The following is a 27175-nucleotide window of genomic DNA, read 5'->3' as shown; positions in this document are numbered from 1 at the left end:
TTCTCGTTTGGATGTCCATATTTTTACCTGTAAAACAGGATTCAAAGAAATGAACGGGAGAGTCGCGTCTGCTCTTTTAATGCTCCTCTGCAGATATGAGGGAGCATGCGCAGTTCACAGTTTCGTTCGCGACTATCCAACCAGCATGTCAAAATAAGAGTCCTTTAAAATAATGCTTTACTGTCCATATAAATGTAAACATAGATTTGTTAATTTGCATAAAAACACTGCATAAGAAAATAATGTAATCATTTCACTCATTACAAAATATATATTCAGAAAAGGAAAAGAACACAATTGTGTACATACTTTGTGTGTATCACACTAACACTCACAGTATAAAAGATCGGTACTTACATTCGTCTGAGTTCGCAGATGCTGACGCTGCCAATTACCTCCATCCTCCCCAACCACCACCAAGATGGTACCTTCCCCTTCATCCTCCCCACCACCACCAGGATGGTCCCTTCCTTAACCTCCAGGGGGGTCGGCTGCGCCCCTGCCTTCGTCTTCAGGCAGGATATGCAGATTCCGCTACCCTCGCATTGCTCTCTAAGGACGGGGCCTACGCCAAAGAACTTTATAAATTCATGCTTGCTGGGCTGTTAATAAATATACGCTGTCATATCAATTTATCTCCCGAGTCTTTCTGGTATAAATGGAATCCCAATTAATTATTGCAAAAAATTGGTACCAAAAGTAGTTCAAATGATGATGTGTTGCAGTCACAGTCCTCTCTGACGTATAAAATAGTTTGGTAACACTTTATTTTGATGGTCCCTTTTGAATATTAAGTAACTGTGCAACTACATGTCAACTAACTGCAAACTCTTTATTGTGATGCTCCTCCAACAGACATTCTACTGACTATAAGTAACTTTGCAACTACATGCCAACTTATTCTAACCCTAACCCTACCAGTCTACTAATGGTCTACTAACACTCTAATGATAGTTAGTAGACATGAAGGGGCAATGTTACTTATAGACAACAGAATGTGTTAAAGGGACCATCCAAATAAAGTGAAACCGAATTGATTGGCAAGCAGCTGCAGTTACTTTTTAATGCGGTAGGCCTATTGATTGCCATTGGTTAATGTTTTCAATAAAAGCAACCTATCTACAATGAACAGAAAGTGAGAGTTAGATACAGAATATGGTGGGGAAGCAACGTAAAAAAAAAAGGGCACCAAGCTTCTCGTCAGAGGAACTCCCTGTAGCAAAAAGGGAACAGTCATGGTAAAGGTCAGAGAGAGAGATTTTGTGCCTCTTTGAGATGGCACCACAAGACGCCGCTCGCTTGCAGAGCGCAAGTTTCTGGATGACACATAAGTCTGAAGTAATGAGTTCAGGTACAAGGGAGCAGTGCCAGTGGTCGTTCTGTAGGCAAACGTCAGTGACTTGAATTTGATGCGAGCGGCAACCGGCAACCAGTGCAATTTCGTGAGGAGAGGAGTGACGTGTGCTCTCTTCGGCTCGTTGAAGACCACTCTAGCTGCAGCATTCTGGATCAGTTGCAGAGGTTTGACAGTGCAAGCTGGGAGACCAGCCAGGAGAGCATTACAATAGTCCAGTCTGGATAGAACAAGCACCTGAACAAGGAGTTGTGTAGCATGCTCTGATAGGAAGAGCCTGATCCTTCTGATGTTGTACAAGGCAAATCTGCATGACCGGGCAGTGCTAGCAATGTGGTCTGTTTAATTCAATTGGTCATCAATTACAACTCCAAGGTCCCTGGCTGATCTTGATGGAGTTATGGATGACGAGCCTAGCTGAATGGTGAAGTTGTGATTAGTTCTGTCTTCGCAAGGTTTAGTTGAAGGTGGTGGTCCTTCATCCAGCCAGAAATGTCTGTCAGGCAGGCTGAGATGCGAGCGGCTACCGTCGGATCATCAGGCTGGAATGAGAGGTAGAGTTGTGTGTCATCAGCGTAGCAGTGGTAGGAAAAGCCATGTTTCTGAATCACAGATCCTAGTGATGTCATGTAGATTGAGAAGAGAACTGGTCTAAGCACTGAGCCCTGAGGCACACCAGTGGCTAAATGTTGGGTCTTAGACACTTCACCCCTCCACGACACCCTAAAGGACCTATCCGAGAGATAAGACTTGAACCACTGGAGTGCAGTTCCCGAGATCCCCTTCATTTTTAGGATTGACAGGAGGATCTGGTGGTTAATTGTGTCAGAGGCAGCAGACAGATCCAGCAGGATGAGAACTGAGGACTTGGAAGCTGCTCTTGCCAATCTCAGAGCTTCAATTACTGAGAGCAGAGCAGTCTCAGTTGAGTGTCCGCTTTTGAAGCCAGACTGATTGTTGTCCAAGAGGTTGTTCTGCGTAAAAAAGGAGGAGATCTGGTTGAAAACAACTCGTTCAAGTGTTTTTGCGACGAATGGAAGAAGGGATACCGGTCTGTAATTCTCTAGATGTGCTGGATTTAGAGTGGGTTTCTTAAGCAGTGGGGTTACCCGAGCCTGCTTGAATGCTGTGGGAAATGTACCAGTGTGAAGAGATGTGTTTATGATGTGTGTGAGTGTGGGTATAACAGAGGAAGAAATAGCTTGAAGTAGGTTAGTGGGAATAGGATCAAGCGGACAAGGCGATTGGAAAGGAGGAGTTTAGAGACTTCTGTCTCTGAAAGCAAGGAGAAGAGGGTAGAATCTGTGTGTTAGCTGGTAAAATGTGTGTGTGTTAGTTTGTGGATTGGTAAATTGGCCGCTGATGGTGGTAGTTTTGTTTATGAAGAATGTGGTAAAAACATCAGCTGTTTGGGTTGATGAAGGAGGAGGGTTAAGAAGGGAGGAGAAGGTTTTGAAAAGCATGCGAGAGTCAGAAGAATTGTTCATTTTGTTGTGATAGTTAGTCATTTTAGCAGTAGATATGTTAGCTGAGAAGGAAGAGAGGAGGGATTGATAAAGACCAAGGTCAGAATGATCTTTGGATTTGCGCCACTTCCTCTCTGCACCCCTGAGTTTAGCACAATGTTCACGGAGAACATCAGATAAGCATGGGGCAGAGGGTGTGGTGCGGGCTCAATACAATACAAGGGTACATTGGATCGCTCCACAGTTGGTCGCTTACTGGACACCACCATGCTTACCCATTTATAGATCTTAGCCATTTAGAGCCAAATTGTTTGCCAGATTTTAATTATCAAATGTGATTGCCAATTTAAACGCTTTAATGACATTACGAAATAGCCTAGATAATTACCACCATATTAGTTCTGATACCAAATAAAGTCAACTTCATAAATAGGCCTGTATCCATTGCGAACATATTTTATTATTAGTCTTAATGTCCATAACATAAAATCATTGTTGATCCACAACATTGTCAACATACCATAGTTTGACTTGTACTGCGCTGTGCTGATTTCTAAAGACTGCTGCACAGTGGCGGCGACTAGCGTCTTGAGCTCAAACAATGCTAAGAGAGAGCTTACGAATGGTCCAGACCAACCTTACGAAAGTGTGACTTACAGAAGATATACTTAGCGTACGAACGTGTCGGAAATCGTGCCATAACGTTAAGAGAGAGGTTAAGGAATAGGTTAAGAACTATTTAGCGATAAGAGCGTTTTAGGGAACCGGGCCCAGATCCTTTCGCTTGAAGATCGAAAACCACCGCATGATAAAGGGCTTATTTGTATAAATAAACAAAAAATATCAGGCCAAATTTTTGTTTTCCTTTTCCCTAAATATAAAAACAAGACATCTTCTGCATTTTCTATTTATTTAATTTTTCCAAATAGGAAATGGTCAAAACATATGCTGACCACAGTTATCATTTAAAATCAAATGAATGGAATGAATATACTTTGCATAATTGTGACTGTTTTTCCAAGTAAATATATATTTGCTTTAGGCACAATGGAGAGATGCAGATCTGGCATGACGACACCCGTTCCTGCAGGCTTTTATCTGAAAGATGTCTGGAAGTCTTTTGTCTGCAACACCCAACAGTTCAGTTCTGCACAAATGGGAAATTGTCTTAAAAACAAGATCGTCTACTTGATGGGAGACTCTACCACAAGGCAGTGGTTTGAGTATTTAGAAAGAAAAGTCCCAGGCAAGTTATTCAGTGATTTGACTTTGTTTTCAATATCATTTAATTTAAGACTTGATATCATGAATGTGCTATATTAAATAAGGAAATGACATACAGAGGGCCCACAAACTATTTGGAATGAACACTTTGTCAGGATTCAGAGAAGGGAGGACCGCAGAATGAACAGGGAGTGAGGGCAAGCGAAAAGGCTGGTTAGGGATGAGACAACTCCAGGGTATATGGAGATAGGTCCAACTGCAGAACCGCAGAACCATACGTAGCAGTGTGAGGACGACAGCTGACAGTCTGATGCCGGAAGTGGGCGGAGCAAGGCGTTATTTTCAAACAACGTTATTTTAAAGAATTTTTTTAAACGATTTAATGGTAAATATATATTTTAGATATATCAAATATTAGAAAATATACGAATTATGTTTTGTCCTATTAACAAAATACAATATACTAGCCTATAATATGAATAATTTTTTTAAAGTTACAATTATACTTTATCCATTTGTTTTGTTGTGTCAAATGATTACAAATATTAATTTAACAAAGCTTAAAAAAATTAAAACAAAGCTTGAGTGTTTGAACATTTGATTTAATTGAAAAGCATGTTTAGACCATACACAACATAATTCTATGATGCACTGAAAAAACAAAAATGATTCATTTTTAAAAATGTGTTTTTTTCCTCTGAAACAGCAAAAGCATCACACACTGAGGTGTACCTGCTCCAAATAAATAGCCTAATAATAGTAAGTAATTCAATAAAAATACAAAATTGAACTAAAAAATAATAATATATAATAAAACAAAATCAAACCAAAGAAAATAAATCTGAAAACATAATTCGTATCTTTTATAATATTTGATATATATATATATATATATATATATATATATATATATATATATATATATATATATATATATATATAATATATATCTTTTCCATTAAATCGTTTAAAAAAAAGATTTTGTTTGACTCATGCTAGCAAATAAAATAAATCTTATAAAAGTTATTAAAACTTATAAAAGTTTTCTTAAGAACATAATTATTTTGAATAATAAATAAATAAATAAACAATTCTGAATTGAACTTATTAAAAATAATATTATTCTTTCTTTCTTATTATAACTTTTAATAAATGAATCTCTCTCTTTAATAAAGTTTTTAAAAAATAATAATACAATTATAAAAGTTATGCAGGCACACATTTAACACATTTAAAGGGTACCCCGATTAGTGCAGCATGTTGGCCTTATAAGATTAAATTGGGCGTCAGCTATAAAAAGGTGATACAAAAAAACTCCAAATGTTTTTGGCTTTATTAAAAAAAGCCGGAAATCCGTTCACCCGTAGGCCGCCATATTTATTTACGTCGCAATGCATTCTGGGTAATGACGTGTATATGTTGTTGCCGGTTGTAGCCTAGCCGCTCTAGCAGCTTCGGTTATTTGTTTTCCAACGTACCGGCTAGCTAGCTACGTTTTGACAGGTAGCGAGATGAACACGTCTGCCGTTCAGCCTTTTCAGTTTGAACCCGAGCGCACCATAGGCTTAAATCAGAAGAATAACGCGGAAGCCAGTCAACACTGTTCTGCTCATCTACTTTTACATTTTTAATCTTACAATTACAAAAATGTTATTAAAAATGAACTGCAGTTATTAATTAATAATTGAATTGCCTTAAACTACATATTTAAAATCTTAAATCTCAGATAATTCTGATTTGCACTATTTTTTCCCTCTCATTTCTGTGCGTAGTGAGTGACTGCTTGGTGAAAATAAAGCAAACGATGGCGGTAGAGATGACTTATTAAATTATTTATACCGATAGTACGATCGTCTGCTCTATACTTAGCCTACCCAGGACAGCTGCTGACAAAAAGTGGAGCTCTTTACAGCAAACGCTCTCGTTCTCAGACATCATCTGTTTCGCCCTACTCTCGCTTCCTCAACTCTCTGATAATCTTGAGTGCGCCTATCGTCTTCCGCGTTATTCTTCTGATTTAAGCCTATGGTGCGCTCGGGTTCAAACTGAAAAGGCTGAACGGCAGACGTGTTCATCTCGCTACCTGTCAAAACGTAGCTAGCTAGCCGGTACGTTGGAAAACAAATAACCGAAGCTGCTAGAGCGGCTAGGCTACAACCGGCAACAACCTATACACGTCATTACCCAGAATGCATTGCGACGTAAATAAATATGGCGGCCTACGGGTGAACGGATTTTCGGCTTTTTTTAATAAAACCAAAAACATTTGGAGTTTTTTTGTATCACCTTTTTATAGCTGACGCCCAATTTAATCTTATAAGGCCAACATGCTGCACTAATCGGGGTACCCATTAACAATAATTGTTATGTGACAAATAAATAAAATAAATCAAAACTCCATGCGTTAATCCTGAGGTTAATCGTCATGGTAAAGAAAAACTTCCATGTCTTCTTTGAACTAGAAACGAAACATGAAAGGCTCTTTTATTCAATTTGTCCCATCTTGACGGTTTAAAAAATACTGCTAACTGCTAACAAAAAGGGTGCCTCAGGATTAACGCATGGAGTTTTTATTTATTTGTCACTTGACAATTATTGTTAAATGTGTGCCTACATAACTTTTATAAGATTTATTTTCTTTGGTTTAATTTTGTTTTATATATATTTTTTTAGTTCGATTTTGTATTTTTATTTAATTAATTTAATTACTATTGAATATTTGTAATAAAACAAAACAAATGGATAAAGTATAATTTTAACTTTTAAAAAACTATTAATATAATAGACCTAGATAGTATATTGTATTTTGTTAATAGGAAAAAAACATAATTTGTATCTTTTATAATATTTGATATACATATATCTAAAATATATATTTTCCATTAAATCGTTTAAAAAAATTCTTTAAAATAAAGTTTGTTTGAAAATAATGCCTTGCTCCGCCCACTTCCGGCATCAGACTGTCAGGCTGGCGCTGTCGTCCTCACACTGCTATGACGTATGGTTCTGCGGTTCTGCAGTTGGTTAGTATTGGGTATATGGCTCTATAATGGAAACTTGACACAGCTCAAGGAACCAGAGGCCTGGCATAGGGGAGATGTAACCAGCACTAGATGACCAGGGTAGAACAGGATGCTGGGCAGGAACCAACACAAGACAAACGCAACAAAACAACAAGATAAAAAAAAACGTACAACTATGACTAGAGAAAACAAAATGGTCTAAACAATAACAGTAGCTAGGAAAGTAAATTAAATAAATAGTTAAGTAACTGAAACTTACAAGCAAAAATAAATAAAATAAGACTGCAACCTTGCAGGGAACTAGAGAAAAAGAAATATTACTTAGCAAGACATAAAAATCAAGAGAAACCAAAAAAAAACAAGACTTGAGAGAACTAGAACTAGAGAACAAAAGAAAATAAAGACTAGGACTAGACTAAAAACACAAAAGAAAAACTAGAATTTAACAAAAAGAAAATAATCAAACAAGGAAACCTAAATCTAGCACTGACTTACAATATCTGGGAGAAACGCATGTACACACAATGAACGCATACAACAAACTAGCAAAGAGGTGAGGGAAAGAGGCACAATTTAAAGGGAACGGCACATGAGTATCAGGTATGTCACAAGGGGTTATGGTAACGGGAAACAAGGAACAAGAGCAGCACATGGCAAACACAAACAAAGACAATAGGCTTGTTTGACTTGAACCGGCTCTGCACAGAGCGATCGGTGAATGACATCAAAGACAACACAGACAACGCAGCCAGGGCAGAACCCTGACACACCTAATCCAAAGATGTATTCATATTTTGGCATTAGATAAAATATCAAATGAATTGACACACTTTTCAATCAAGACATATTAAAGACATTTATCAGGTTTTAACCTTACAAATGTTATTACCAAAATGTCTTTAGTTGTCAGGAAGCATACAACGGATCCAGTAGCGAGTCGTAATGAAGGTTTATTGTAAACAGTCAAATAGAACAGACAGAATTACTGGCAGTTAACGGGCACCAAGCAGGTCCTAGGAGACACGAGAACTGCAGTGTAGAATCCAAGCAGGGCAGACGAGAAATGTGATGCGCCGTGATAATCCTCAAACACTGGCAGACCAGCTCAGGCAGAAACGAAACCAGGAGATCCGTACAAACCGAGAGCAGGACCAGAACAGAGATCAGAACAGGAACCAGCAAACCAATGATCTGACACTGAACATGACTAACACAGCCCTACATATAGGACTAATAAACGAGACACACCTGCGACTGATCTGATTGCTCGTCAGCGCAGCTGGTGCTGATAGGCAATCAGATCAGCGCAGTACACACAGAATGAGCAAGCAAACCCGCGAACCGTGACATTACCCCACCCCCTAGGAGCGTCACCTGACGCTCTCAGAGGGTCCTACCTGGTGATTGTAAGCATCGATAAGGGAATGATCCAATATGTCCCGGGCAGGAACCCAACTCCTCTCCTCCGGAACGTAACCCTCCCAGTCCACCAAGTACTGGAATCCACGTCCCCTCCGCCTTGAGTCCAGGATACAATTAACCGAATAGGCTGGCTCCCCATCTACGATTTGCGGCGGTGGGGGAACTGGGACAGGCGGATTAATAGTCGAACGAAAAACTGGCTTGATTTTAGATACATGGAAGGCGGGGTGAATCCTCCGGTACGCCGGAGGAAGTTTGAGGCGGACCGTCACCGGACTAAGGATCTTGGTGATGGTAAACGGACCGATGAATTTAGGAGATGATTTTCTACAAACGGAGCGGAGAGGAATATCAGTGGATGAAAGCCACACCTTTTGACCAGCGACGTAGAGGGGAGGTCTCGACCGGTGGCGATCGGCCTGGACCTTAGTACGCAAACCCACCTAGAGAAGGGTCTCCGTGGCCGTTCTCCAGATGTCTCTGCACCCCTGGACGAATTCGTGAGCAGAGGGGTCCGCGACTTCAGATTCCAGATTAGGAAAAATGGGTGACTGGTACCCTAAACTACACTCAAACTGAGATAGGCCCGTGGACGACACTGGTAATGAGTTATGCGCGTACTCAACCCATGAGATATGTTGACTCCCAAGAGGACGGATTCTGTGACAATAAACATGGCAACCCTCGTTCCAAATCTTGGTTGGCCCTCTCTGTCTGACCGTTGCTCTGGGGATGAAACCCAGAAGAAAGACTGACATTCGCCCCCAGCAACCGACAAAACTCTCTCCAAAATTTGGATATAAACTGGGGACCCCTGTCAGAGACCACGTCTGTCGGGAGGCCATGGATACGAAACACGTGGTCTATGACAGCAACCGCTGTCTCTCTGGCTGATGGTAATTTGGGCAGAGGGACGAAATGCGTAGCCTTCGAGAACCTGTCCACCACGGTTAAAACCACCGTGTTACCCTGTGAGGCAGGGAGACCTGTCACGAAATCTAGCGCAATGTGTGACCAGGGTCTCGAAGGCACTGACAACGGTTGAAGGAGCCCAGCAGGAGTGCGAGTGGAAGACTTACAACTGGCACAGACCAAGCAGGCCAATACAAAACGACGAGTGTCGCGAGCGATAGTTTGCCACCAGAACCGTTGCTTAATGAGAAAAATGGTACGATTGACTCCTGGATGACAAGCCACCTTGGAACAATGACCCCACCGGATGACGTTGGACCGCAATTTCTCTGGCACAAATAAACGACCTGGTGGACATTCGGGCGGAGGCACTACCCCATCTAAGGCCATGCGGACCTTCGACTCAATCTCCCAGGTCAACATTGAAACCACACAATTATGTGGAACAATGGACTCGGGAGAAACCGGGCGTTCAGATTGGTCAAAAATGCGGGACAATGCGTCAGATTTGATGTTCTTGGAACCTGGACAATAGGAAATGGAAAAATCAAACCGACCGAAAAAAAGTGCCCACCGAGCCTGCTTAGAGTTAAGTCGTTTAGCGGATCTGATGTATTCAAGGTTCTTGTGGTCGGTCCAAACAATGAAAGGTACCCCCGAACCCTCCAACCAATGACGCCACTCCTCCAAGGCTAACTTGACTGCCAACAACTCTCTATTACCAATGTCGTAGTTACGTTCAGCGGAAGACAAACGATGAGAATAATAAGCGCACGGATGAACCTTGCCGTCCACGGAGGAGCGCTGGGAGAGAACCGCACCTACCCCCACCTCTGACGCATCGACCTCCACCACAAACTGACGAGAGGAATCAGGGGCGACAAGAATGGGGGCTGAAACAAAGCAGTCCTTGAGTTTGGTGAACGCAACTTCAGCTGCACTAGACCACCTGAAAGTCATCATGGAGGAGGTCAAGGCTGTCAGAGGCACGGCTAGTTGGCTATAGTTGCGAATAAAACGCCGGTAAAATTTGGCAAAGCCCAGAAACCTCTGCAGGGCCTTTGCAGGAATCTGGAGTTGGCCAATTAACCACTGCCTGAATCTTGTCGGGATCCATGCGCACCCCCTCAGATGACACGATATATCCTAAAAAAGGAACAGACTGTGCATGAAAAGCGCATTTCTCCGCCTTGACAAAAAGCCCATTCTCCAACAGCCTCTGAAACACTCGTCTGACGTGCTGAACGTGTTCCTGGAGAGACGAAGAAAAAATCAATATGTCATTCAGGTAAACATATATGAACTGATCGATCATGTCTCAGCACGTCGTTAACGAGTGCCTGGAAAACCGCGGGGGAGTTGGAAAGACCGAAAGGCATAACCAAGTATTCAAAGTGCCCCCTGGGGGTATTAAACGCTGTTTTCCACTCATCCCCCTTCCTGATGCGGACCAAATGATAGGCGTTACGTAGATCCAACTTTGTGAACAAAGTAGCACCCTGCAACCTCTCGAAGGCTGAAGACATCAGTGGCAAAGGATAGGTATTCTTTACCGTGATGTTGTTCAGCCCTCGGTAATCAATGCAAGGACGCAGGGAACCGTCCTTCTTGCCCACAAAGAAGAATCCCGCCCCTGCAGAAGAAGAGGAAGGACGGATGAGTTTGGCTGCCAGAGAATCAGAAATATATTTCTCCATGGCCTCCCTCTCCGGAGTGGAAAGAGAGTATAACCTGCCCTTAGGCAGAGACGTACCTGGCAATAAGTCTATAGCACAGTCGTAAGGACGGTGCGGAGTAAGAGAAGCAGCCCGGCACTTAATGAACACTTCCTTCAGGTCGAGGTACTCCCCGGGCACGTTAGACAGATCTGCCTGCTCATCCAGCAACACAGAAGAACACGCAGACACCAAACAAGACGCATGACAGTTCTCACTCCAAGACATGACAGAGTTCTGACGCCAATTTATGTGGGGGTTGTGCAGAGTGAGCCAACACCACAGGAGCAAATGCAGAGTCAATGAGGAGAAAGTGAATCTCCTCGACGTGGTTACCCGACGTGATCAGACTCACCGGTCCGGTGGAGTGGGTGACCGATGACAGGAGTTGCCCGCCCAGTGCGTTAACCGAGATGGGGTGAGTGACGGGAATTATTGGTACTCCTAGACAAAGTGCCAGGTCACGGTCCATAAAACTCCCCTCCGCACCGGAGTCCACAAGAGCCTCACACCGATGATAAGAGGCGGCCCACTGCAGTCTTACCGGGAGGAGCGTCACTTCTCGAGAGGATTCATCCCAGGAAATGCCACCCGTCAGTAACCTCCGTTCTACTGATGGGTGTTAGCTTTTACTGTTAAGCACAGTCCATGCGCTCTTCTTCGCTCCTTCTCCTCCCGGGAGAGACGAGCTCTGCCCACCTGCATGGGTTCCGGATCGAACGAGTAACCGACCGCATCACCTGAAGGGAATACCGGATGGACCTCCATGTCTGGAACTTGACCTCGCTGCACCAGAAGACTTCGACATTGTAATCTTGCATCTACTCTGATAGCTAGGTCAATCAGTCCATCCAATGTTGCCGGTAACTCCAGAGTGTATATCTCATTTTGGATGCGGTCGGCCAACCCATGCGGAAACATGTCCCACTGAGCCTCGCTGTTCCACTTACACTCCGCAGCCAACGTCCGGAATTCAATGGAATAGTCAGTAACCGATCTGTGGTCCTGACGTGGTTATGCTAATACTCTGGCTGCTTCCTTGCCTGCAACTGCCCGATCAAAAACTTTCTTGAGTTCGGTGCTGAAAGTCTGGAAAGACTCCAAACAGTCATGTCCCTGCTCCCAAATGGTGGTTCCCCACAGCGCCGCTCGTCCAGATAGTAGGGTAATGACAAAAGCCACTTTAGATTCCTCAGTGGGAAATGAAGAGTGCTGGAGAGCAAAAAACAAAGAGCATTTTGTCAAAAATGACCAACATAGATGTGGCTCACCAGCATAGGCAGCAGGAGGAGGCAGACAGGGCTCCGGATTGTAGGCGGGACTATCCGTGGGTGGAACAGCGGGTGGTGGATTAGGTGCAGTGTGGGCTTGGGCAGGCTCGACTCTAAGACGTTGCAACTGCGTGGTTAAATCAGATACTTGCGCCACCAAGGCCTGGATAGCTCGACCAGTAGCCGTGATCTGTTCGTCTTGTCGATCAAATCGAGCATTATTATTGTGAAGGGCTTCTCTCAGTTCGTTTACACTCGCTGGATCCATAACGTGGTCAGATCGTTATGTCAGGAAGCATACAACGGATCCAGTAGCGAGTCGTAATGAAGGTTTATTGTAAACAGTCAAATAGAACAGACAGAATTACTGGCAGTTAACGGGCACCAAGCAGGTCCTAGGAGACACGAGAACTGCAGCGTAGAATCCAAGCAGGGCAGACGAGAAATGTGATGCACCGTGATAATCCTCAAACACTGGCAGACCAGCTCAGGCAGAAACGAAACCAGGAGATCCGTACAAACCGAGAGCAGGACCAGAACTGCACAGAACAGAGATCAGAACAGGAACCAGCAAACCAAACGATCTGACACTGAACATGACTAACACAGCCCTACATGTAGGACTAATAAACGAGACACACCTGCGACTGATCTGATTGCTCGTCAGCGCAGTACACACAGAATGAGCAAGCAAACTCGCGAACCGTGACATTAGTTAGTTAGTTTAGTTAAAATTGACGTTAGTTCTGAGGAAAGCTCATGCCAAATATGTATTGCCGATGCTACTTTATATTGCTATTTTGTATATCATGCAATTACATTGATACATGCACATAAATCAGTTAAATAGGCTAGTTCACCAAAAATTAAAATTCTGTTATCACAAGGCAAGGCAAGGCAAGGCAAGGCAAGTTTATTTATATAGCACATTTCATACACAATGGTAATTCAAAGTGCTTTACATAGAAGAAATTAAAATAATCAAAAGAAATAAGAATAATTAAAACAGTTTAGAATAAAAAATAAAATAAAATACAGTGCAAACAGTCGGACGCACAGTGGCACAGTGCTCATTCAGTAAATGCTAAGCTAAACAGATGTGTTTTGAGTCTGGATTTTAATGTGGCTACTGTAGGAGCACACCTGATCTCTTCTGGAAGCTGGTTCCAGCTGCGGCTGGCATAATAGCTAAAAGCGGACTCGCCGTGCTTTGAGTGAACCCTTGGTATTTCTAGTTGATGTGATCCTAATGATCTGAGTGATCTGTTGGGTTTATATTCAGTGAGCATATCTGCAATGTATTGAGGACCTAGGCCATTAAATGATTTATATACCAGTAATAATACTTTAAAATCAATCCTAAATGTGACTGGGAGCCAGTGTAAAGACCTGAGGACTGGTGTGATGTGTTCATATTTTCTGGTTTTGCTCAGTCAGGATCCTGGCAGCAGCGTTCACACCCTCATGTCGTTCGAAACTTGGATGACTTTCGTTCTATAGAACACAAAAGATTATGTTTTCAAAAAAAATAAGCTAATAATATGTGAACCGTGCTGGCAGAATAAATCAGAATGAGCAAAATTTCAAAAATGTGTTCTTGTTATTTTCCATTAAAAATGTAAATAAAAGCCTGAATTCAATATGCTTGCCATATAAAGCGATCATGTCTCTTCAGACAATTTTAACAAAACTGCTCTATTCATATGGATTCGTTTTATGCTCCCTTTATGAACTTTTTGAAGCATCAAAGTGGTAGTTGCATCTGTCAATGGAGGGAAAGAAATCTCTCAGATTTCATTAAAAAGATCTTTATTTGTTTTCCGAAGATGACTGAAAGTCTTACGGGTTTGAAATGACATGAGGATGAGTATATGATGACAGAATTTTCATTTATGTGTGAATGTGAACTAACCCTTCAAGTTCCCATATACTTTAGGGCGCTGCTGTGTACAACAATAAGCAAAACTTTGTAAAGCTATTTGATAAAAAAAATTAATTAATTATTTTCACTTATCTTGTTTAGGCTTAAAAAGAATGGACCTCCACACTCCTCGTAGCAGTGGACCCCTGATGGCTGTAGAGTTGAAAAATAATATCATTGTTCACTGGAGGCCACACGGTGTTCCTTTGCATTTTCCTAAAATGCCCATTACCGACTTGCATTATATCGGCAATGATATTGATGAAATAGCTGGTGGTTCTCATGCAGTCGTTGTCTTTACAATATTTGCTCACCGGGCTTTTCACCCATTAACATTTTACGTGCATGAAGTGGCCAAAATCCGTCAGTCTGTTGTTCCACTGTTGAGTCGTGCACCAAAAACTACTGTCATCATCAAGTCTGGAAACACTGCAGGATTAAAGGTACAATTGTTCATTTTAGGTTTCTTGTGATAACATTTTATGTTCAATGAGAAAATATGGTGCATTTGTTCTGCTGCATTTTTATTGAAAGTCTAGAAACACTGGGGTTCAAAGATGTGTATCTGTTTATTTAGGCAACACTCATACTATTTTTGATGTAACTTTTCTTCTTTTAAAGACCCAAAATTTTAAATTGCCATCATTTACGTTTACGTTTAAAAATGTTAAGGCCAGACAATTAGTTTAAGGCTTTGTAGGGAATTACAAACCTGCGCTCATATATTCAAATGCACATAACTATAGAATGAATTCTTAATGCGCACGTGAGCGCCATCAGTGTTTCTCACAGGTTTGCGTTTAAAGTCTGTGTAGAGAGAACGGTGTCGTCTTAGCGGTCTCTTAATATGACTTTGATTTTAAGATGACTTGACTTGAAATGATGTCCGTATGCAATGTATTTTTGGTAACACTGTACAATAAGGTTCGTTAGTTAACATTAGTTAACTACATTAGTTAACATGAACTAATAATGAATTGCACGTATACAGCATTTATTAATCTTTGTTAATGTTAATTTCAACATTTACTAATACTTTATTAAAATCTTGTGCACATTAGTTCATGCACTGTGAACTAACATGAACAAACAATGAACAGCTGTATTTCTATTAACTAACGTTAACAAAGATTAACAAATACAGTAATAAATGTATTGCTCGTGGTTAGTTCATGTTAGTTTATACATTAACTAACAAACCTTATTGTAAAGTGTTACCGTATTTTTATGCTATAAGTGGTGGTAAAAATTATTCTGCACATTAATGTGCCAATGTGTTATGATGTGGTGGGCCAGAAAGACCAGGGCCACTTTTTGGTCCCTGCATGCAGGCTATTTTTTATTATCATGACTCTGATCCGTGTTATTACAGGATATTTTTCAAAGTGATTGGTATACAATGCAGATGAACATAGTGATGCAGGAGATGTTCCGAGATATTGATGGAGTAATCTACTTCGATGTCTGGCAGATGACGTCCTGTCACTATCTACTTGAAAATGTTCACCCAGGTCCTGTTATCATTGCTAATGAAATTGACATGGTGCTCTCATATCTCTGTCCTGCCTGATTCATCAGACACAACCGTTCTTCATCTTCATCATCATCATCTACAATGTACATACCAACAAACATAAACAAAATGTTTACAAATACCCTTATGAATAATGCATAATGTAATATCTACAACTTTTTTAATGAATCGGGTTACACTTTTTATGTTATTTCACACTTAGTTTAAGGTGTCCGCATTACAGTTTAATTATACATTTAAGCACTGAGTTATAATAAATAACTAAATGTACTTGAGGGTTAGTGTTTGGTTTACGGTTAGTGGCATGTAATTATGCACAGTTTATATTAATTACTATAGATGTAACGTCACAGACACTGTAAAATAAAGTGTTAGGTCTACCATGAATTGTACTAGAAAGATAGGTAACGCTTTAGACTGTATCTTACTTACTGCATAACTAATAAGGAGTTATTGAAGAACTAGTAGGTAATTCTTAATTAACTACTTCTTTACTACTGTTAACTACTAAGGAATTGTGTTAACTAATCATGTAATAGAATTTTATGATTGTGTTAAGTAACAGTTAGTTAATCAATAACTAATTAATTCTGTCATACCTCCTGAAGAACTACTAAGTATCTACTAATTAAGGTTCAAGAAAAAAAACTAAGAACTAACTAATGAACAGTCATACAAAACTAACCTCAGATTAGTTGTAATATTTTATATACAGTACTGTGTGTGTCTGTTTTCCTTATTATAGAATGCCATTGATTAAATTCATGTATTTGCGGCAGTGACTGAGGGAAACTGAAAATATAGGGAACTTATTAGTAATTAATAAAGAATTATTAGATAATTCTTCAGGAATTATTTATAACCTGAAACACTATTCTAAAGTGAAAATATCGGGAACCCATTAGTAATTAATAAAGAATTATCGAATATTTATCCAGGAATTAGGCTACTTATAACCTGAAACAGTATTCTAAAGTGAAAATATAGGGAACTTATTAGTAATTAATAAAGAATTATTAGATAATTATTCAGGAATTACTTAGAACCTGAAACACTATTCTAAAGTGAAAATATAGGGAACCCATTAGTAATTAATACAGATTTATTAGATAATTATCCAGGAATGAGGCTACTTATAACCTGAAACGGTATTCTAAAGTGAAAATATAGGCAACTTATTAGTAATTAATGAAGAATTATTAGATAATTCTTCAGAAATTACTTAGAACCTGAAACAGTATTCTTTTTTTTATCTTTTTTTTATGATTTATTAATACATTTTAAGATACATTACAAAACAATAGGAGACAAAGAGACACTAAAATAGGCCTATGTTACAGTAAATAGACACACCGAAGTCCCACAAGAAAAAGAAAAGTAAAAAAACTTACGAGTGCAATCCAATACAATCCTGCATAAAGTAAACCCAATTATATAATGACCAGACAATACAGAAGTAGTATCATCTAGGCTGGAGATTGATTGGTGAGCTTGGGGTCAGAGAATAGGGTCCAAAATCAAACACAGAGAGCAGGGTCAAGCTGGAGGGTTTGGACATGTTCACGAAGGGGTTGCCAAATCTTGACAAAAATAGAGCTAGGTCGGAGAAGAGAGTACCTAATTTTCTCTAATTTCATGAAATAAAGAACATCTCTAACCCAGCGAGTGTGAGATGGAGGGTCAGGGCTCTTCCAATTCAATAGAATTAACCGTCTAGCCAAAAGAGTTAAAAAAGCTACAAAGTCTGAGAAATAAGAAGGCAAAGAATGGCCAGGCTGGAAAACTCCAAATAAACCAATAATTGGACAAAGTGGTATTCCCACAGAGGTTATGGCTGACAATGAGACAAAAATTAGCCTCCAAAAGGAAGACAGGGCAGGGCAGGACCAGAACATATGAATTAAAGTGGCTGAACCTGAATGACAACGGTCACACTCCGTGTCAATAGAGGGGTTAATGCGAGCTAACCTGGTATTGGTCCAGTGTGCTCTATGAACCACCTTGCACTGTATAAGTCTATGACGTGCGCAAAGAGAGGAGGAGTAAACCCTGTTCAAAACTACTTTCCATGTCTCCCCGTTGATGTCAGTACCGATGTTGTGATGACCAGGTTTTGTTTTTGTCATGTTTCTGTGTGTTTGGACTTTGTTTTATTTCATTCATGTTTCTGTGTGTTTGGACTTTGTTTTATTTCATTCAGGCCCCGTTTACACGTACATGGTTATTTAGAAAAACGGAGACATTTCCCTTCGGTTGTGCCCCTCGTTTACACGCAAACGGAGAATTCTCCTCTGAAAACGATTCTTTCTAAAAACTCCGGCCAGAGTGGAGATTTTGAAAAACTCCGTTTGCACGTTTGCATGTAAATGAAAAAAACAGAGTTTTAGGCAGTCGACGTCACAGTATGCGACAGAACTTGCACTGCGTCAAAAGTGCGACCTATATTTTCGGGATTCTGATTGGCTAACGTGGGCTTGAGCTTCTCGTTACACTGCCACCTATAGGTTTGGCATGCTCTTGACGGCATATACACGGGTTCGTGTAAACGAACACTTTTCTGAAAACGGAGAGGGTGAAATGTCCGTTTATGAAAATAACCGGCCACGTGTAAACGTAGCCTCAGTTTCCTTGATTCTGTGTGTGCTTATTGTATTCAATTATCCCAATTGCAAATTAACAATTATATTCACTAATTTACAAATTGACCCTTTAGTACATGGATCCACACTCAGAATGGTGTCCAGATCTGAAGGGGGAGGGGCATTTGGAAAGTTAACCATTTTTTTACGTACAAAGTCCCGAATTTGTAAATATCTGAAAAAATGGTATTTGGGAATATTAAATTGGGAGGTCAACTGATCAAAAGAGGCAAAAACACTATCAATATAAAGGACTGCAATAGAAACCAATCCAAGGTCTCTCCAGGATACATATGCACAATCCAAAGTGGAGGGGTGAAACGAAGGGTTAGAATGTATTGGGGATAACAAGGGGGTATCATGAAGACCAAAATGGCGCAAAAATTGGGTCCAGATTTTAAGACTGTTTTTTACAATTATATTATTTGAATATATAATCGGGGACATTGTATATGGGAGGCATTAAAGGTAGGGTAGGTCAGAATTGTCTAAAAAAAACTTTTTTTTTCAAATTTGTTTAAACTGTCTTTATATACCAATGCATAATTAAAATGCAAGTACTCTGAAATAGAGAGTATAAAAAACCGAGTGGCTCTAGTGTATTTAATCTTCAATAAACACAGCTCATTAATTCCATTCACTCCCACCTAAAAACGGGTGCGCGACTGCGCGCACGTGGGCAGAGCCAGTAATAGCGGCGGTAGTCATGGCGACGGAGAGTGACAGTCGCGCAAGCCAATCCTGTGATTCGTCCCGAATGGAAATAATGAGCTGTGTTTAATGAAGATTAAACGGTCTAGAGTCACTCGATTTTTATACTCTTTTTATCAGAGTACTTACATTTTAATTATGCATTGATATATATAGAAAGTTTAATCAAATTTGGTAAAAAGTTTTTATATAAATCCTACCTACCCTAGATTTAAAGAGCAGCCAAGGAAGAGGAAGTACACTATGCATTCTCAATGTGAAGCCAGGATGGGGAATTGACGAAGTTACTTGAATGGAACCAGTAAAGGGTGGAGCATATATTCGCTGCCCAATAGTACATAAAAAATTTGGAAGAGCCAGGCCAACCAATTGTCTTGTCTTCTGCAGAATTTCTTTCCTGAGCTTTGGAGTTTTTTTTTATTCCAGAGAAACTTAGAAATAGAGCTATCAAGTGCAACAAAAAAGTATGAATATGAATATGAATGCACTAAAATAAATATAAAAAATGTAGGGAGCACGCTCATCTTAATACAATTAACTCTGCCAATAAGGGATATAGGAAGGAGAGACCAACTATTTAAATCCTGTACAAGGTGATTAAGCAAAGGGGGAAAATTCTGATCAAATAGATCTGAAAAGCTTTTTGTCACATTTATGACCAGATATCTAAAACTCTGAGAAGAATTTTTGAAAGGCAGGGATGCTAATGGATAGTCCAAAGCAGACGTGTTGATGGGCATTAATTCACTTTTGTTCAGATTTAATTTATAGCCTGAAATTAGGCCAAAATCTTTTATCAAATTCAGCACCACAGGAATGGAGGTGGCTGGGTCGGACACATATAACAGAAGAGCATCCGCATATAAGGATAGCTCATGTGCCAACCCTCCCCTTTGTATGCCAGCCATCGCGCTAGATCTAAGAGCAATTGCCAAAGGCTACAATAGCTATAGCAAACAGCAGGGGGGAAAGTGGACAGCCTTGTCTAGTCCCGCGACCAAAAAAGAAATACTCAGAATAGTTATTGTTTGTTCGTACACAGGCCAAGGTTGACATATATAAGAGCCTAATCCAAGCTATAAATTGGTCGGGAAAACCAAATTTCCTCAGTGTGTAAAACAAATAATGCCACTCAACTCTATCAAATGCCTTTTCAGCATCCATGGAAATAACTAATTCTGGAGATTCATTCATTCAAAGAAGAGTAAAGAATATTCAAAAGGCGTCTAATATTATGAAAAGAGTGCCTGTTTTTAATGAACCCTGTTTGGTCTGGAGAAATGATGGTCGGAAGAGCCGTCTCCAGACGCCTCGCTAGGACTTTAGCTAATAATTTCACATCTGAACAAAGTAAGGAGATGGGGCAATAATTACTACACTGAGAATGATCTTTATCTTTCTTGAGAATAAGACAAATAATAGCCTGCCATAAAGAGTGAGGGAGGATACCTGAGCTGTAAGACTCATTAAACATATTAAGCAAAAGAGGTGATAATTTGTCAGAGAATGTCTTTAAAAATTCAGCAGGAAAGCCATCAGGCCCCGGGCATTTACCATTCTGCATTAGACTAAGAGCAGCCTTAATTTCATCTAAAGTAAGAGGGGCTACTAAATTTGAGGAAATATCGAGATCAATACAAGGCATATTTAGGGAACTGAAAAAGTTATCGAATTGAGCCTCTTCGGCAATGTTTTCCGAGGTATATAAGGAGGCGTAGAAGTTTCTGAACTCGTCATTAATAGTAAGTGGATGAACTGAAGACCCAATTGAGGTGGAGATTTGAGTAATGAGATGCGAGGCAGCAACTGATGGGCAAGCAATTTACTCGATTTATCACCGAATTCATAGTAATTGCAACGAGTCTTGTGCAGAGTTTCAGTTGCCTCATTTGTAGCAAGTAGATCAAACTCTGTCTTCGCCGTGAGAAGCTTAACAAAGAGATCGGAGCTTTGAGAATTAACATAGACTGTAGGTCTGTCAAAGTATTAAAAAGATTAGCTCTCCTTTCATTCATCACTTTTCTCTTATAAGCTGAATATGAAATAATTTCTCCCCTTAAATAACCCTTACATGCCTTCCAAATTGTCTTAGCTGAAATGTCCGGAGTAATATTTGTGGAAATTAAAAGGTCAATCCCATCGTTCATAACCGCTATGAAATCAGAATCTTTGGGCATTAAGGAGTTAAAACGTCAAGGAGACCGGGACATTGAAAGGCCTGGTAAAGCCAGGTCGAATGTAACAGCAGCATGGTCTGAAATAACTATAGTATTGTATTGTTATGGCAAGATTTTATGTTTCATTGACTTGTTTTATTTTTCATTGACTCTTAGTAGATTGCAAAGGAATGTCATGTTTTTGTCATTTGCAGTACGGTGTGAGAACAGGGAACTACTGGGAGGATGGCTCTGGGGGAAGAAGACCTTGGAAGAGCTAGGATAAAAAGGTGGTTCAGTCTGTCTGGGGGTGTGTCACTCTTCTGCACAGGGTAACAACTGTGTATTAGACTGCTCCTATTCTTGCAAGAATAAATACTTCTCTTTTTATAATTTGACTGAGTGTCTCTTACGCAGTGATGTTTGTTTGATGAATTTTTGCCACAACAGTATATACATGAGCTAGCCAGTTGATGCAAATTATTATCAACCAGAAAAAAGTCGAGAGAAAGAACGATGAACGGGTGACAAAAAAGAAAACTGTTTTGTGTTGGAGTTAAAAAAGCGCCACAAATCAGAAAACGCATATTGCTCCATAAATAGCTGAATAATCTTTCTGGATTTAGACTGCGCACCATACATAGATGAGGAGCGATCTAGAAAGAGGTCTAAACAGCAGTTAAGATCCCCACCCAGAGTCAGTTGGTTGGAATATAAATCAGGGAGGGAAAACATGTAAAACAAAGGTAAAAGAAAACAGAGAGAGAAAAAAGAAAAAAAGAAAAAAGGAGACAACCAGAGAACCCAATAGAACCACCAACCCACCCACCCTTACACCAGCTGACAACAAAACCAGCAACTGGAACCACTTTACCATAACAGGTAAGTTTCCTTACTCCTATTCCTCCCATACATGATACGTAACCTACATAACCTCAATAATGTGTCAAAAAATTACCGACAGACTTAGACTTCAAAACAAATCTATTAAATTAAATCCAAGTAAAAATAATAATAATAAAAATAAAAATAAATAAATAAATAAAAAACCCACTTGGGCAAAAGAGCAGTAAAATCAGGTTTCCCAATTTAGGACACTATATATTAAGCTTTAAAGATCAAACAGAAGGGTCGTTTTGGCAAACAAGTTAAAGTATTACCAAACACTCACCTTTGTCAAATTTAGCAAACAGTCCAATATTAAATTCACTAGGCAACAGCACAAGTTGTCCCTAAAATAATAGGAGACTGCCCCCTAAAACACACGAGACGCCCGGGATAACCATACTGTAAAGAGAATATGATTGAGAGATCAAACAGAAGAAACTTCAAATTGAGTAAGTTTGGGGGAGAGAAAAAAAAATAATAAAACTTTGTCAAGTTTGACAAACAGGCAAAACACAAGTCCACAAAGTCTCAACAGCCTAGGTTGTCCCTGATACTACAAAAGAAAAAATAATAGGCTAATAATAATAATTCAAGACTGTTGATTGTTGATAGTAGAATGTAGTCCATCGAACCTAGTATGAGTCCAAGCTCTGGAAAAACAGAAGCCAGCCATTTCTTCTCACCGTTTGAGAGCGTGATTCGCAGTCTAGCAGGGTAGAGAAGCGCAGGTTTGAGACCGCGTTTTTACAGTGACGACATCACATCTTTATATTCGGCGCAAAGTTTCAAAACCTCAGGGCAGTAATCCTCAAAGATACGGATCTTATGTCCTTCATACAGCAGCTCACCCTTGTTGCGAGATTCACGGATGACCAGGTCTTTCACTTGAAAGCGATGAAATCGCAGAATGACAGGTCGCGGTCTCTGCCCTGGCGCTGGTTTAGGTGCGAGGCTACGATGAGCTCTGTCCAGCTCAGGTGGCGAGGTTAACCCCTGAGATCCAAGGACATCCACCAGGAGCTGCGGAAAGAATTTAGTCGGACACGGCCCCTCGATTGACTCTGGTGAGCCCAGAATTCGAATATTTTGGCGCCGGCTGCGGCTCTCGAGGTCTGAGACTTTAGCCTTGAGCCACTCATTGTCCTTCTGGAGCCTCGAACACGTAGCTTCGACTTGTTCAAGCTGTTGACTAATTTCCATAGTGCCAGACTCAAGATTACCGATGCAAAGATCATGATCTGCCACAGTAGACTGAATGTTATCTAGCTTGGTTGCCAAGCTTTCGAAAGATGCTTTGAAGTCCGCGGCGATCGAGGCTCTGAGATCGTCATGTAAAGCCCTGATCTCAGCTAGCGTAATGCTAGCACCCGGAGTACAGGCGCCTTCTCTGTCTTTATCAACCTGTTTGCCCTTTCCTTTGGACATTGCCCAAGTGATTGAAGTCACTAAAAAGTTAACAAACAAATGCTGTCAGATGCCAACGAAAATGCTGAGGTTTAAATGAGAAAACACTCAACAGTTTTGGGAGCGAGCCGCGCACACGTCTACTCCTCAGGCGCCATAACCGGAAACCTCCCTGAAACAGTACTCTAAAGTTAAAATATAGGGAACCCATTAGTAATTAATAAAGCTAATAATCATCTAAACCTTTGTAAAATACACGACAATGGCTCGTTTAGGCTACATGATATCTTCCTTTATTTCAGATGATATTTCGTTTTAACATGTACAATACTGCCTACATTTAAAGTTGTTTAACAAACATTTTAAAATTGAAAGTTAAACCTTTAAAAGCAATTCAAGTGTAGGCTAATCAACCGGTCTCTGTTCTCCCATTTCCACGGTAGTGGTGCTGGATCTCTTGCGGGAGCTGGGCTCGTGTTCACGGTAGTGGTGCTAGATCTCTTGCGGGAGCTGGGCTCGTGTCCACAGTAGTGGTGCTGGATCTCTTGCAGGAGCTGGGCTCGTGTTCACGGTAGTGGTGCTGGATCTCTTGCAGGAGCTGGGCTCGTGTCCACGGTAGTGGTGCTAGATCTCTTGCGGGAGCTGGGCTCGTGTTCACGGTAGTGGTGCTGGATCTCTTGCGGGAGCTGGGCTCGTGTCCACGGTAGTGGTGCTGGATCTCTTGCGGGAGCTGGGCTCGTGTTCATGGTAGTGGTGCTGGATCTCTTGCAGGAGCTGGGCTCGTGTCCACGGTAGTGGTGCTGGATCTCTTGCAGGAGCTGGGCTCGTGTCCACGGTAGTGGTGCTAGATCTCTTGCGGGAGCTGGGCTCGTGTTCACGGTAGTGGTGCTGGATCTCTTGCGGGAGCTGGGCTCGTGTCCACGGTAGTGGTGCTGGATTTCTTGCGGGAGCTGGGCTCGTGTCCACGGTAGTGGTGCTGGATCTCTTGCGAGAGCTGGGCTTGTGTTCACGGTAGTGGTACTGGATCTCTTGCGGGAGCTTGGCTCGTGTTCATGGTAGTGGTGCTGGATCTCTTGCAGGAGCTGGGCTCGTGTCCACGGTAGTGGTGCTGGATCTCTTGCGGGAGCTGGGCTCGTGTTCATGGTAGTGGTGCTGGATCTCTTGCAGGAGCTGGGCTCGTGTCCACGGTAGTGGTGCTGGATCTCTTGCAGGAGCTGGGCTCGTGTCCACGGTAGTGGTGCTAGATCTCTTGCGGGAGCTGGGCTCGTGTTCACGGTAGTGGTGCTGGATCTCTTGCGGGAGCTGGGCTCGTGTCCACGGTAGTGGTGCTGGATTTCTTGCGGGAGCTGGGCTCGTGTCCACGGTAGTGGTGCTGGATCTCTTGCGAGAGCTGGGCTTGTGTTCACGGTAGTGGTGCTGGATCTCTTGCGGGAGCTTGGCTCGTGTCCCCGGTAGCGGTGCTGGATCTCTTGCGGGAGCGGGGCTCGTGTTCACTGTAGTGGTGCTAGATCTCTTGCGGGAGCTGGGCTCGTGTCCCCGGTAGCGGTGCTGGATCTCTTGCGGGAGCTGGGCTCGTGTTCACGGTAGTGGTGCTGGATCTCTTGCGGGAGCTGGGCTCGTGTTCACGGTAGTGGTGCTGGATCTCTTGCGGGAGCTGGGCTCGTGTCCACGGTAGTGGTGCTGGATCTCTTGCGGGAGCTGGGCTCGTGTTCACGGTAGTGGTGCTGGATCTCTTGCGGGAGCTGGGCTCGTGTCCACGGTAGTGGTGCTGGATCTCTTGCGGGAGCTGGGCTCGTGTTCACGGTAGTGGTGCTGGATCTCTTGCGGGAGCTGGGCTCGTGTTCACGGTAGTGGTGCTGGATCTCTTGCGGGAGCTGGGCTCGTGTTCACGGTAGTGGTGCTGGATCTCTTGCGGGAGCTGGGCTCGTGTTCACGGTAGTGGTGCTGGATCTCTTGCGGGAGCTGGGCTCGTGTCCACGGTAGTGGTGCTGGATCTCTTGCGGGAGCTGGGCTCGTGTTCACGGTAGTGGTGCTGGATCTCTTGCGGGAGCTGGGCTCGTGTTCACGGTAGTGGTGCTGGATCTCTTGCGGGAGCTGGGCTCGTGTTCACGGTAGTGGTGCTGGATCTGTTGCGGGAGCTGGGCTCGTGTCCACGGTAGTGGTGCTGGATCTCATTCTCATACTAATAAAAAACAATAATGACTTGTTGCTGGGCGGCAGTGGCTCATGTAGGTTGTCTATAAACGGAAGGTTGGTGGTTCTATCCCTGGTTCCACCTCACCAAATGTCAAGGTGTCCATGAGCAAGACACCTAACCCCAGCTGCTCCCGACGAGCTGGATGGCGCCTTGCACGGCTGACACCGCTGTCGTGAATGTGAGGCAATATGTAAGGTGCTTTGATGGCCATGGGTCCGTTAAAGCGCTGTATAAATGCAGTCCATTTACCATAAATAATTTAATGAGAAGGCTTATATTGACCTATTAAGATGTTGCTTAGCCCACATCTACCTTGTAAATATATTTTTTGCTATTTTATTAAAAAGTGTTCACATGTAAATCAACAACAATTACAATTTTAACAATATTTCAAGTGTAATCTTTCTTTTTTTAATGTATACATTTTATCATACATATTTCAAAGTTAATGATTTGTTAGTTTGATATAGCCTACATTGGAACAAACACTATAATAACATCTTAGTTGATGAGTTTAATTTTGACAAAACATACTATATATTTAACCAACCCGATCACTCTAAATGCATCTCTATAGCACGCAGTGTGTTTATCGTGTAATTTATACGCGAAAATTCGTTTTTACGTGAAACCCCGCCCTCTGCAACAGCTCATTTGCATTTAAAGGGCCAGGCACAAAACGGTGTTTTTGCAAACCCTCAAAAAGTGACAACTATAACATGCTTTATAAAAATATATGTGGGGTATTTTGTGCTAAAACTTCACACACTCTGGGGACATCAGAGATTTATTTTACATCTTGTGAAAATGGCATTTTACCACCCCTTTAAAAAACAAGGTAATTAACATATAAACTTGTTGGATATACACAAATATAATTTGAATATTTACATTTATTTACATATTTTAAACACCATCTCTGCTTTATTTCTGTTTGTAAATCATACATGGGTTAATAAAACTTTTTTTTTTATCAGTCAGTGTAAATTAGTTAAATTAATTAGCCTATTATTCATATTTTTGGTATATGGTATCAATACATGTATTGCTTCCCCCTTTGATAAATTGCTTTTGCTTGTTTAATCCTTATTTGTAATTTGTTCAGTTCGATGGAATCATATGAAATAAAACATCACTGCTTTCCTTACTAACAGTTTTACGTTTTTTTTTGGACTACAATGCAGTAAAGACTCAACATTCAAAATCATGAAATGGTGTTACTTATATACACAATAAGATATACTGTACTTAAGCTTTGTCAGTGCCAAAAGGCTCTTACGGACATTCATCACTTATGTAACTATATTGATGCTCCAACGGCAGTGGGCGCGCATGCGC

General features: G+C 41.3%; 1 protein-coding gene across 2 annotated transcripts in view; it reads left to right on the top strand.

Moving 5' to 3' along the window:
* LOC306992939 (NXPE family member 3-like) overlaps positions 1 to 21745 on the top strand; it is a 35605-nt gene extending 13860 nt beyond the window's left edge. Inside the window, exons 6-8 of one of the 2 annotated variants that reach the window (XM_079602273.1) lie at positions 3863 to 4066; positions 14411 to 14751; positions 21564 to 21745. In XM_079602273.1, the coding sequence (XP_079458399.1) occupies positions 3863 to 4066; positions 14411 to 14751; positions 21564 to 21629 (611 nt within the window). In that variant the 3' untranslated portion in view covers positions 21630 to 21745. Of the gene's footprint in view, positions 1 to 3862; positions 4067 to 14410; positions 14752 to 15680; positions 17592 to 21563 lie in introns of those variants that run through there. The other variant, XM_079602272.1, reaches the window with a different exon arrangement.
* Positions 21746 to 27175: the final 5430 nt, after the last annotated feature.

Source organism: Phoxinus phoxinus (assembly GCF_949152265.1).
Source record: "Phoxinus phoxinus genome assembly, chromosome: 24".
Lineage (NCBI taxonomy): Eukaryota > Metazoa > Chordata > Actinopteri > Cypriniformes > Leuciscidae > Phoxinus > Phoxinus phoxinus.
The sequence above is the reverse complement of the archived record's forward strand: the minus strand, read 5'-3'. Positions and strand labels throughout refer to the sequence as shown.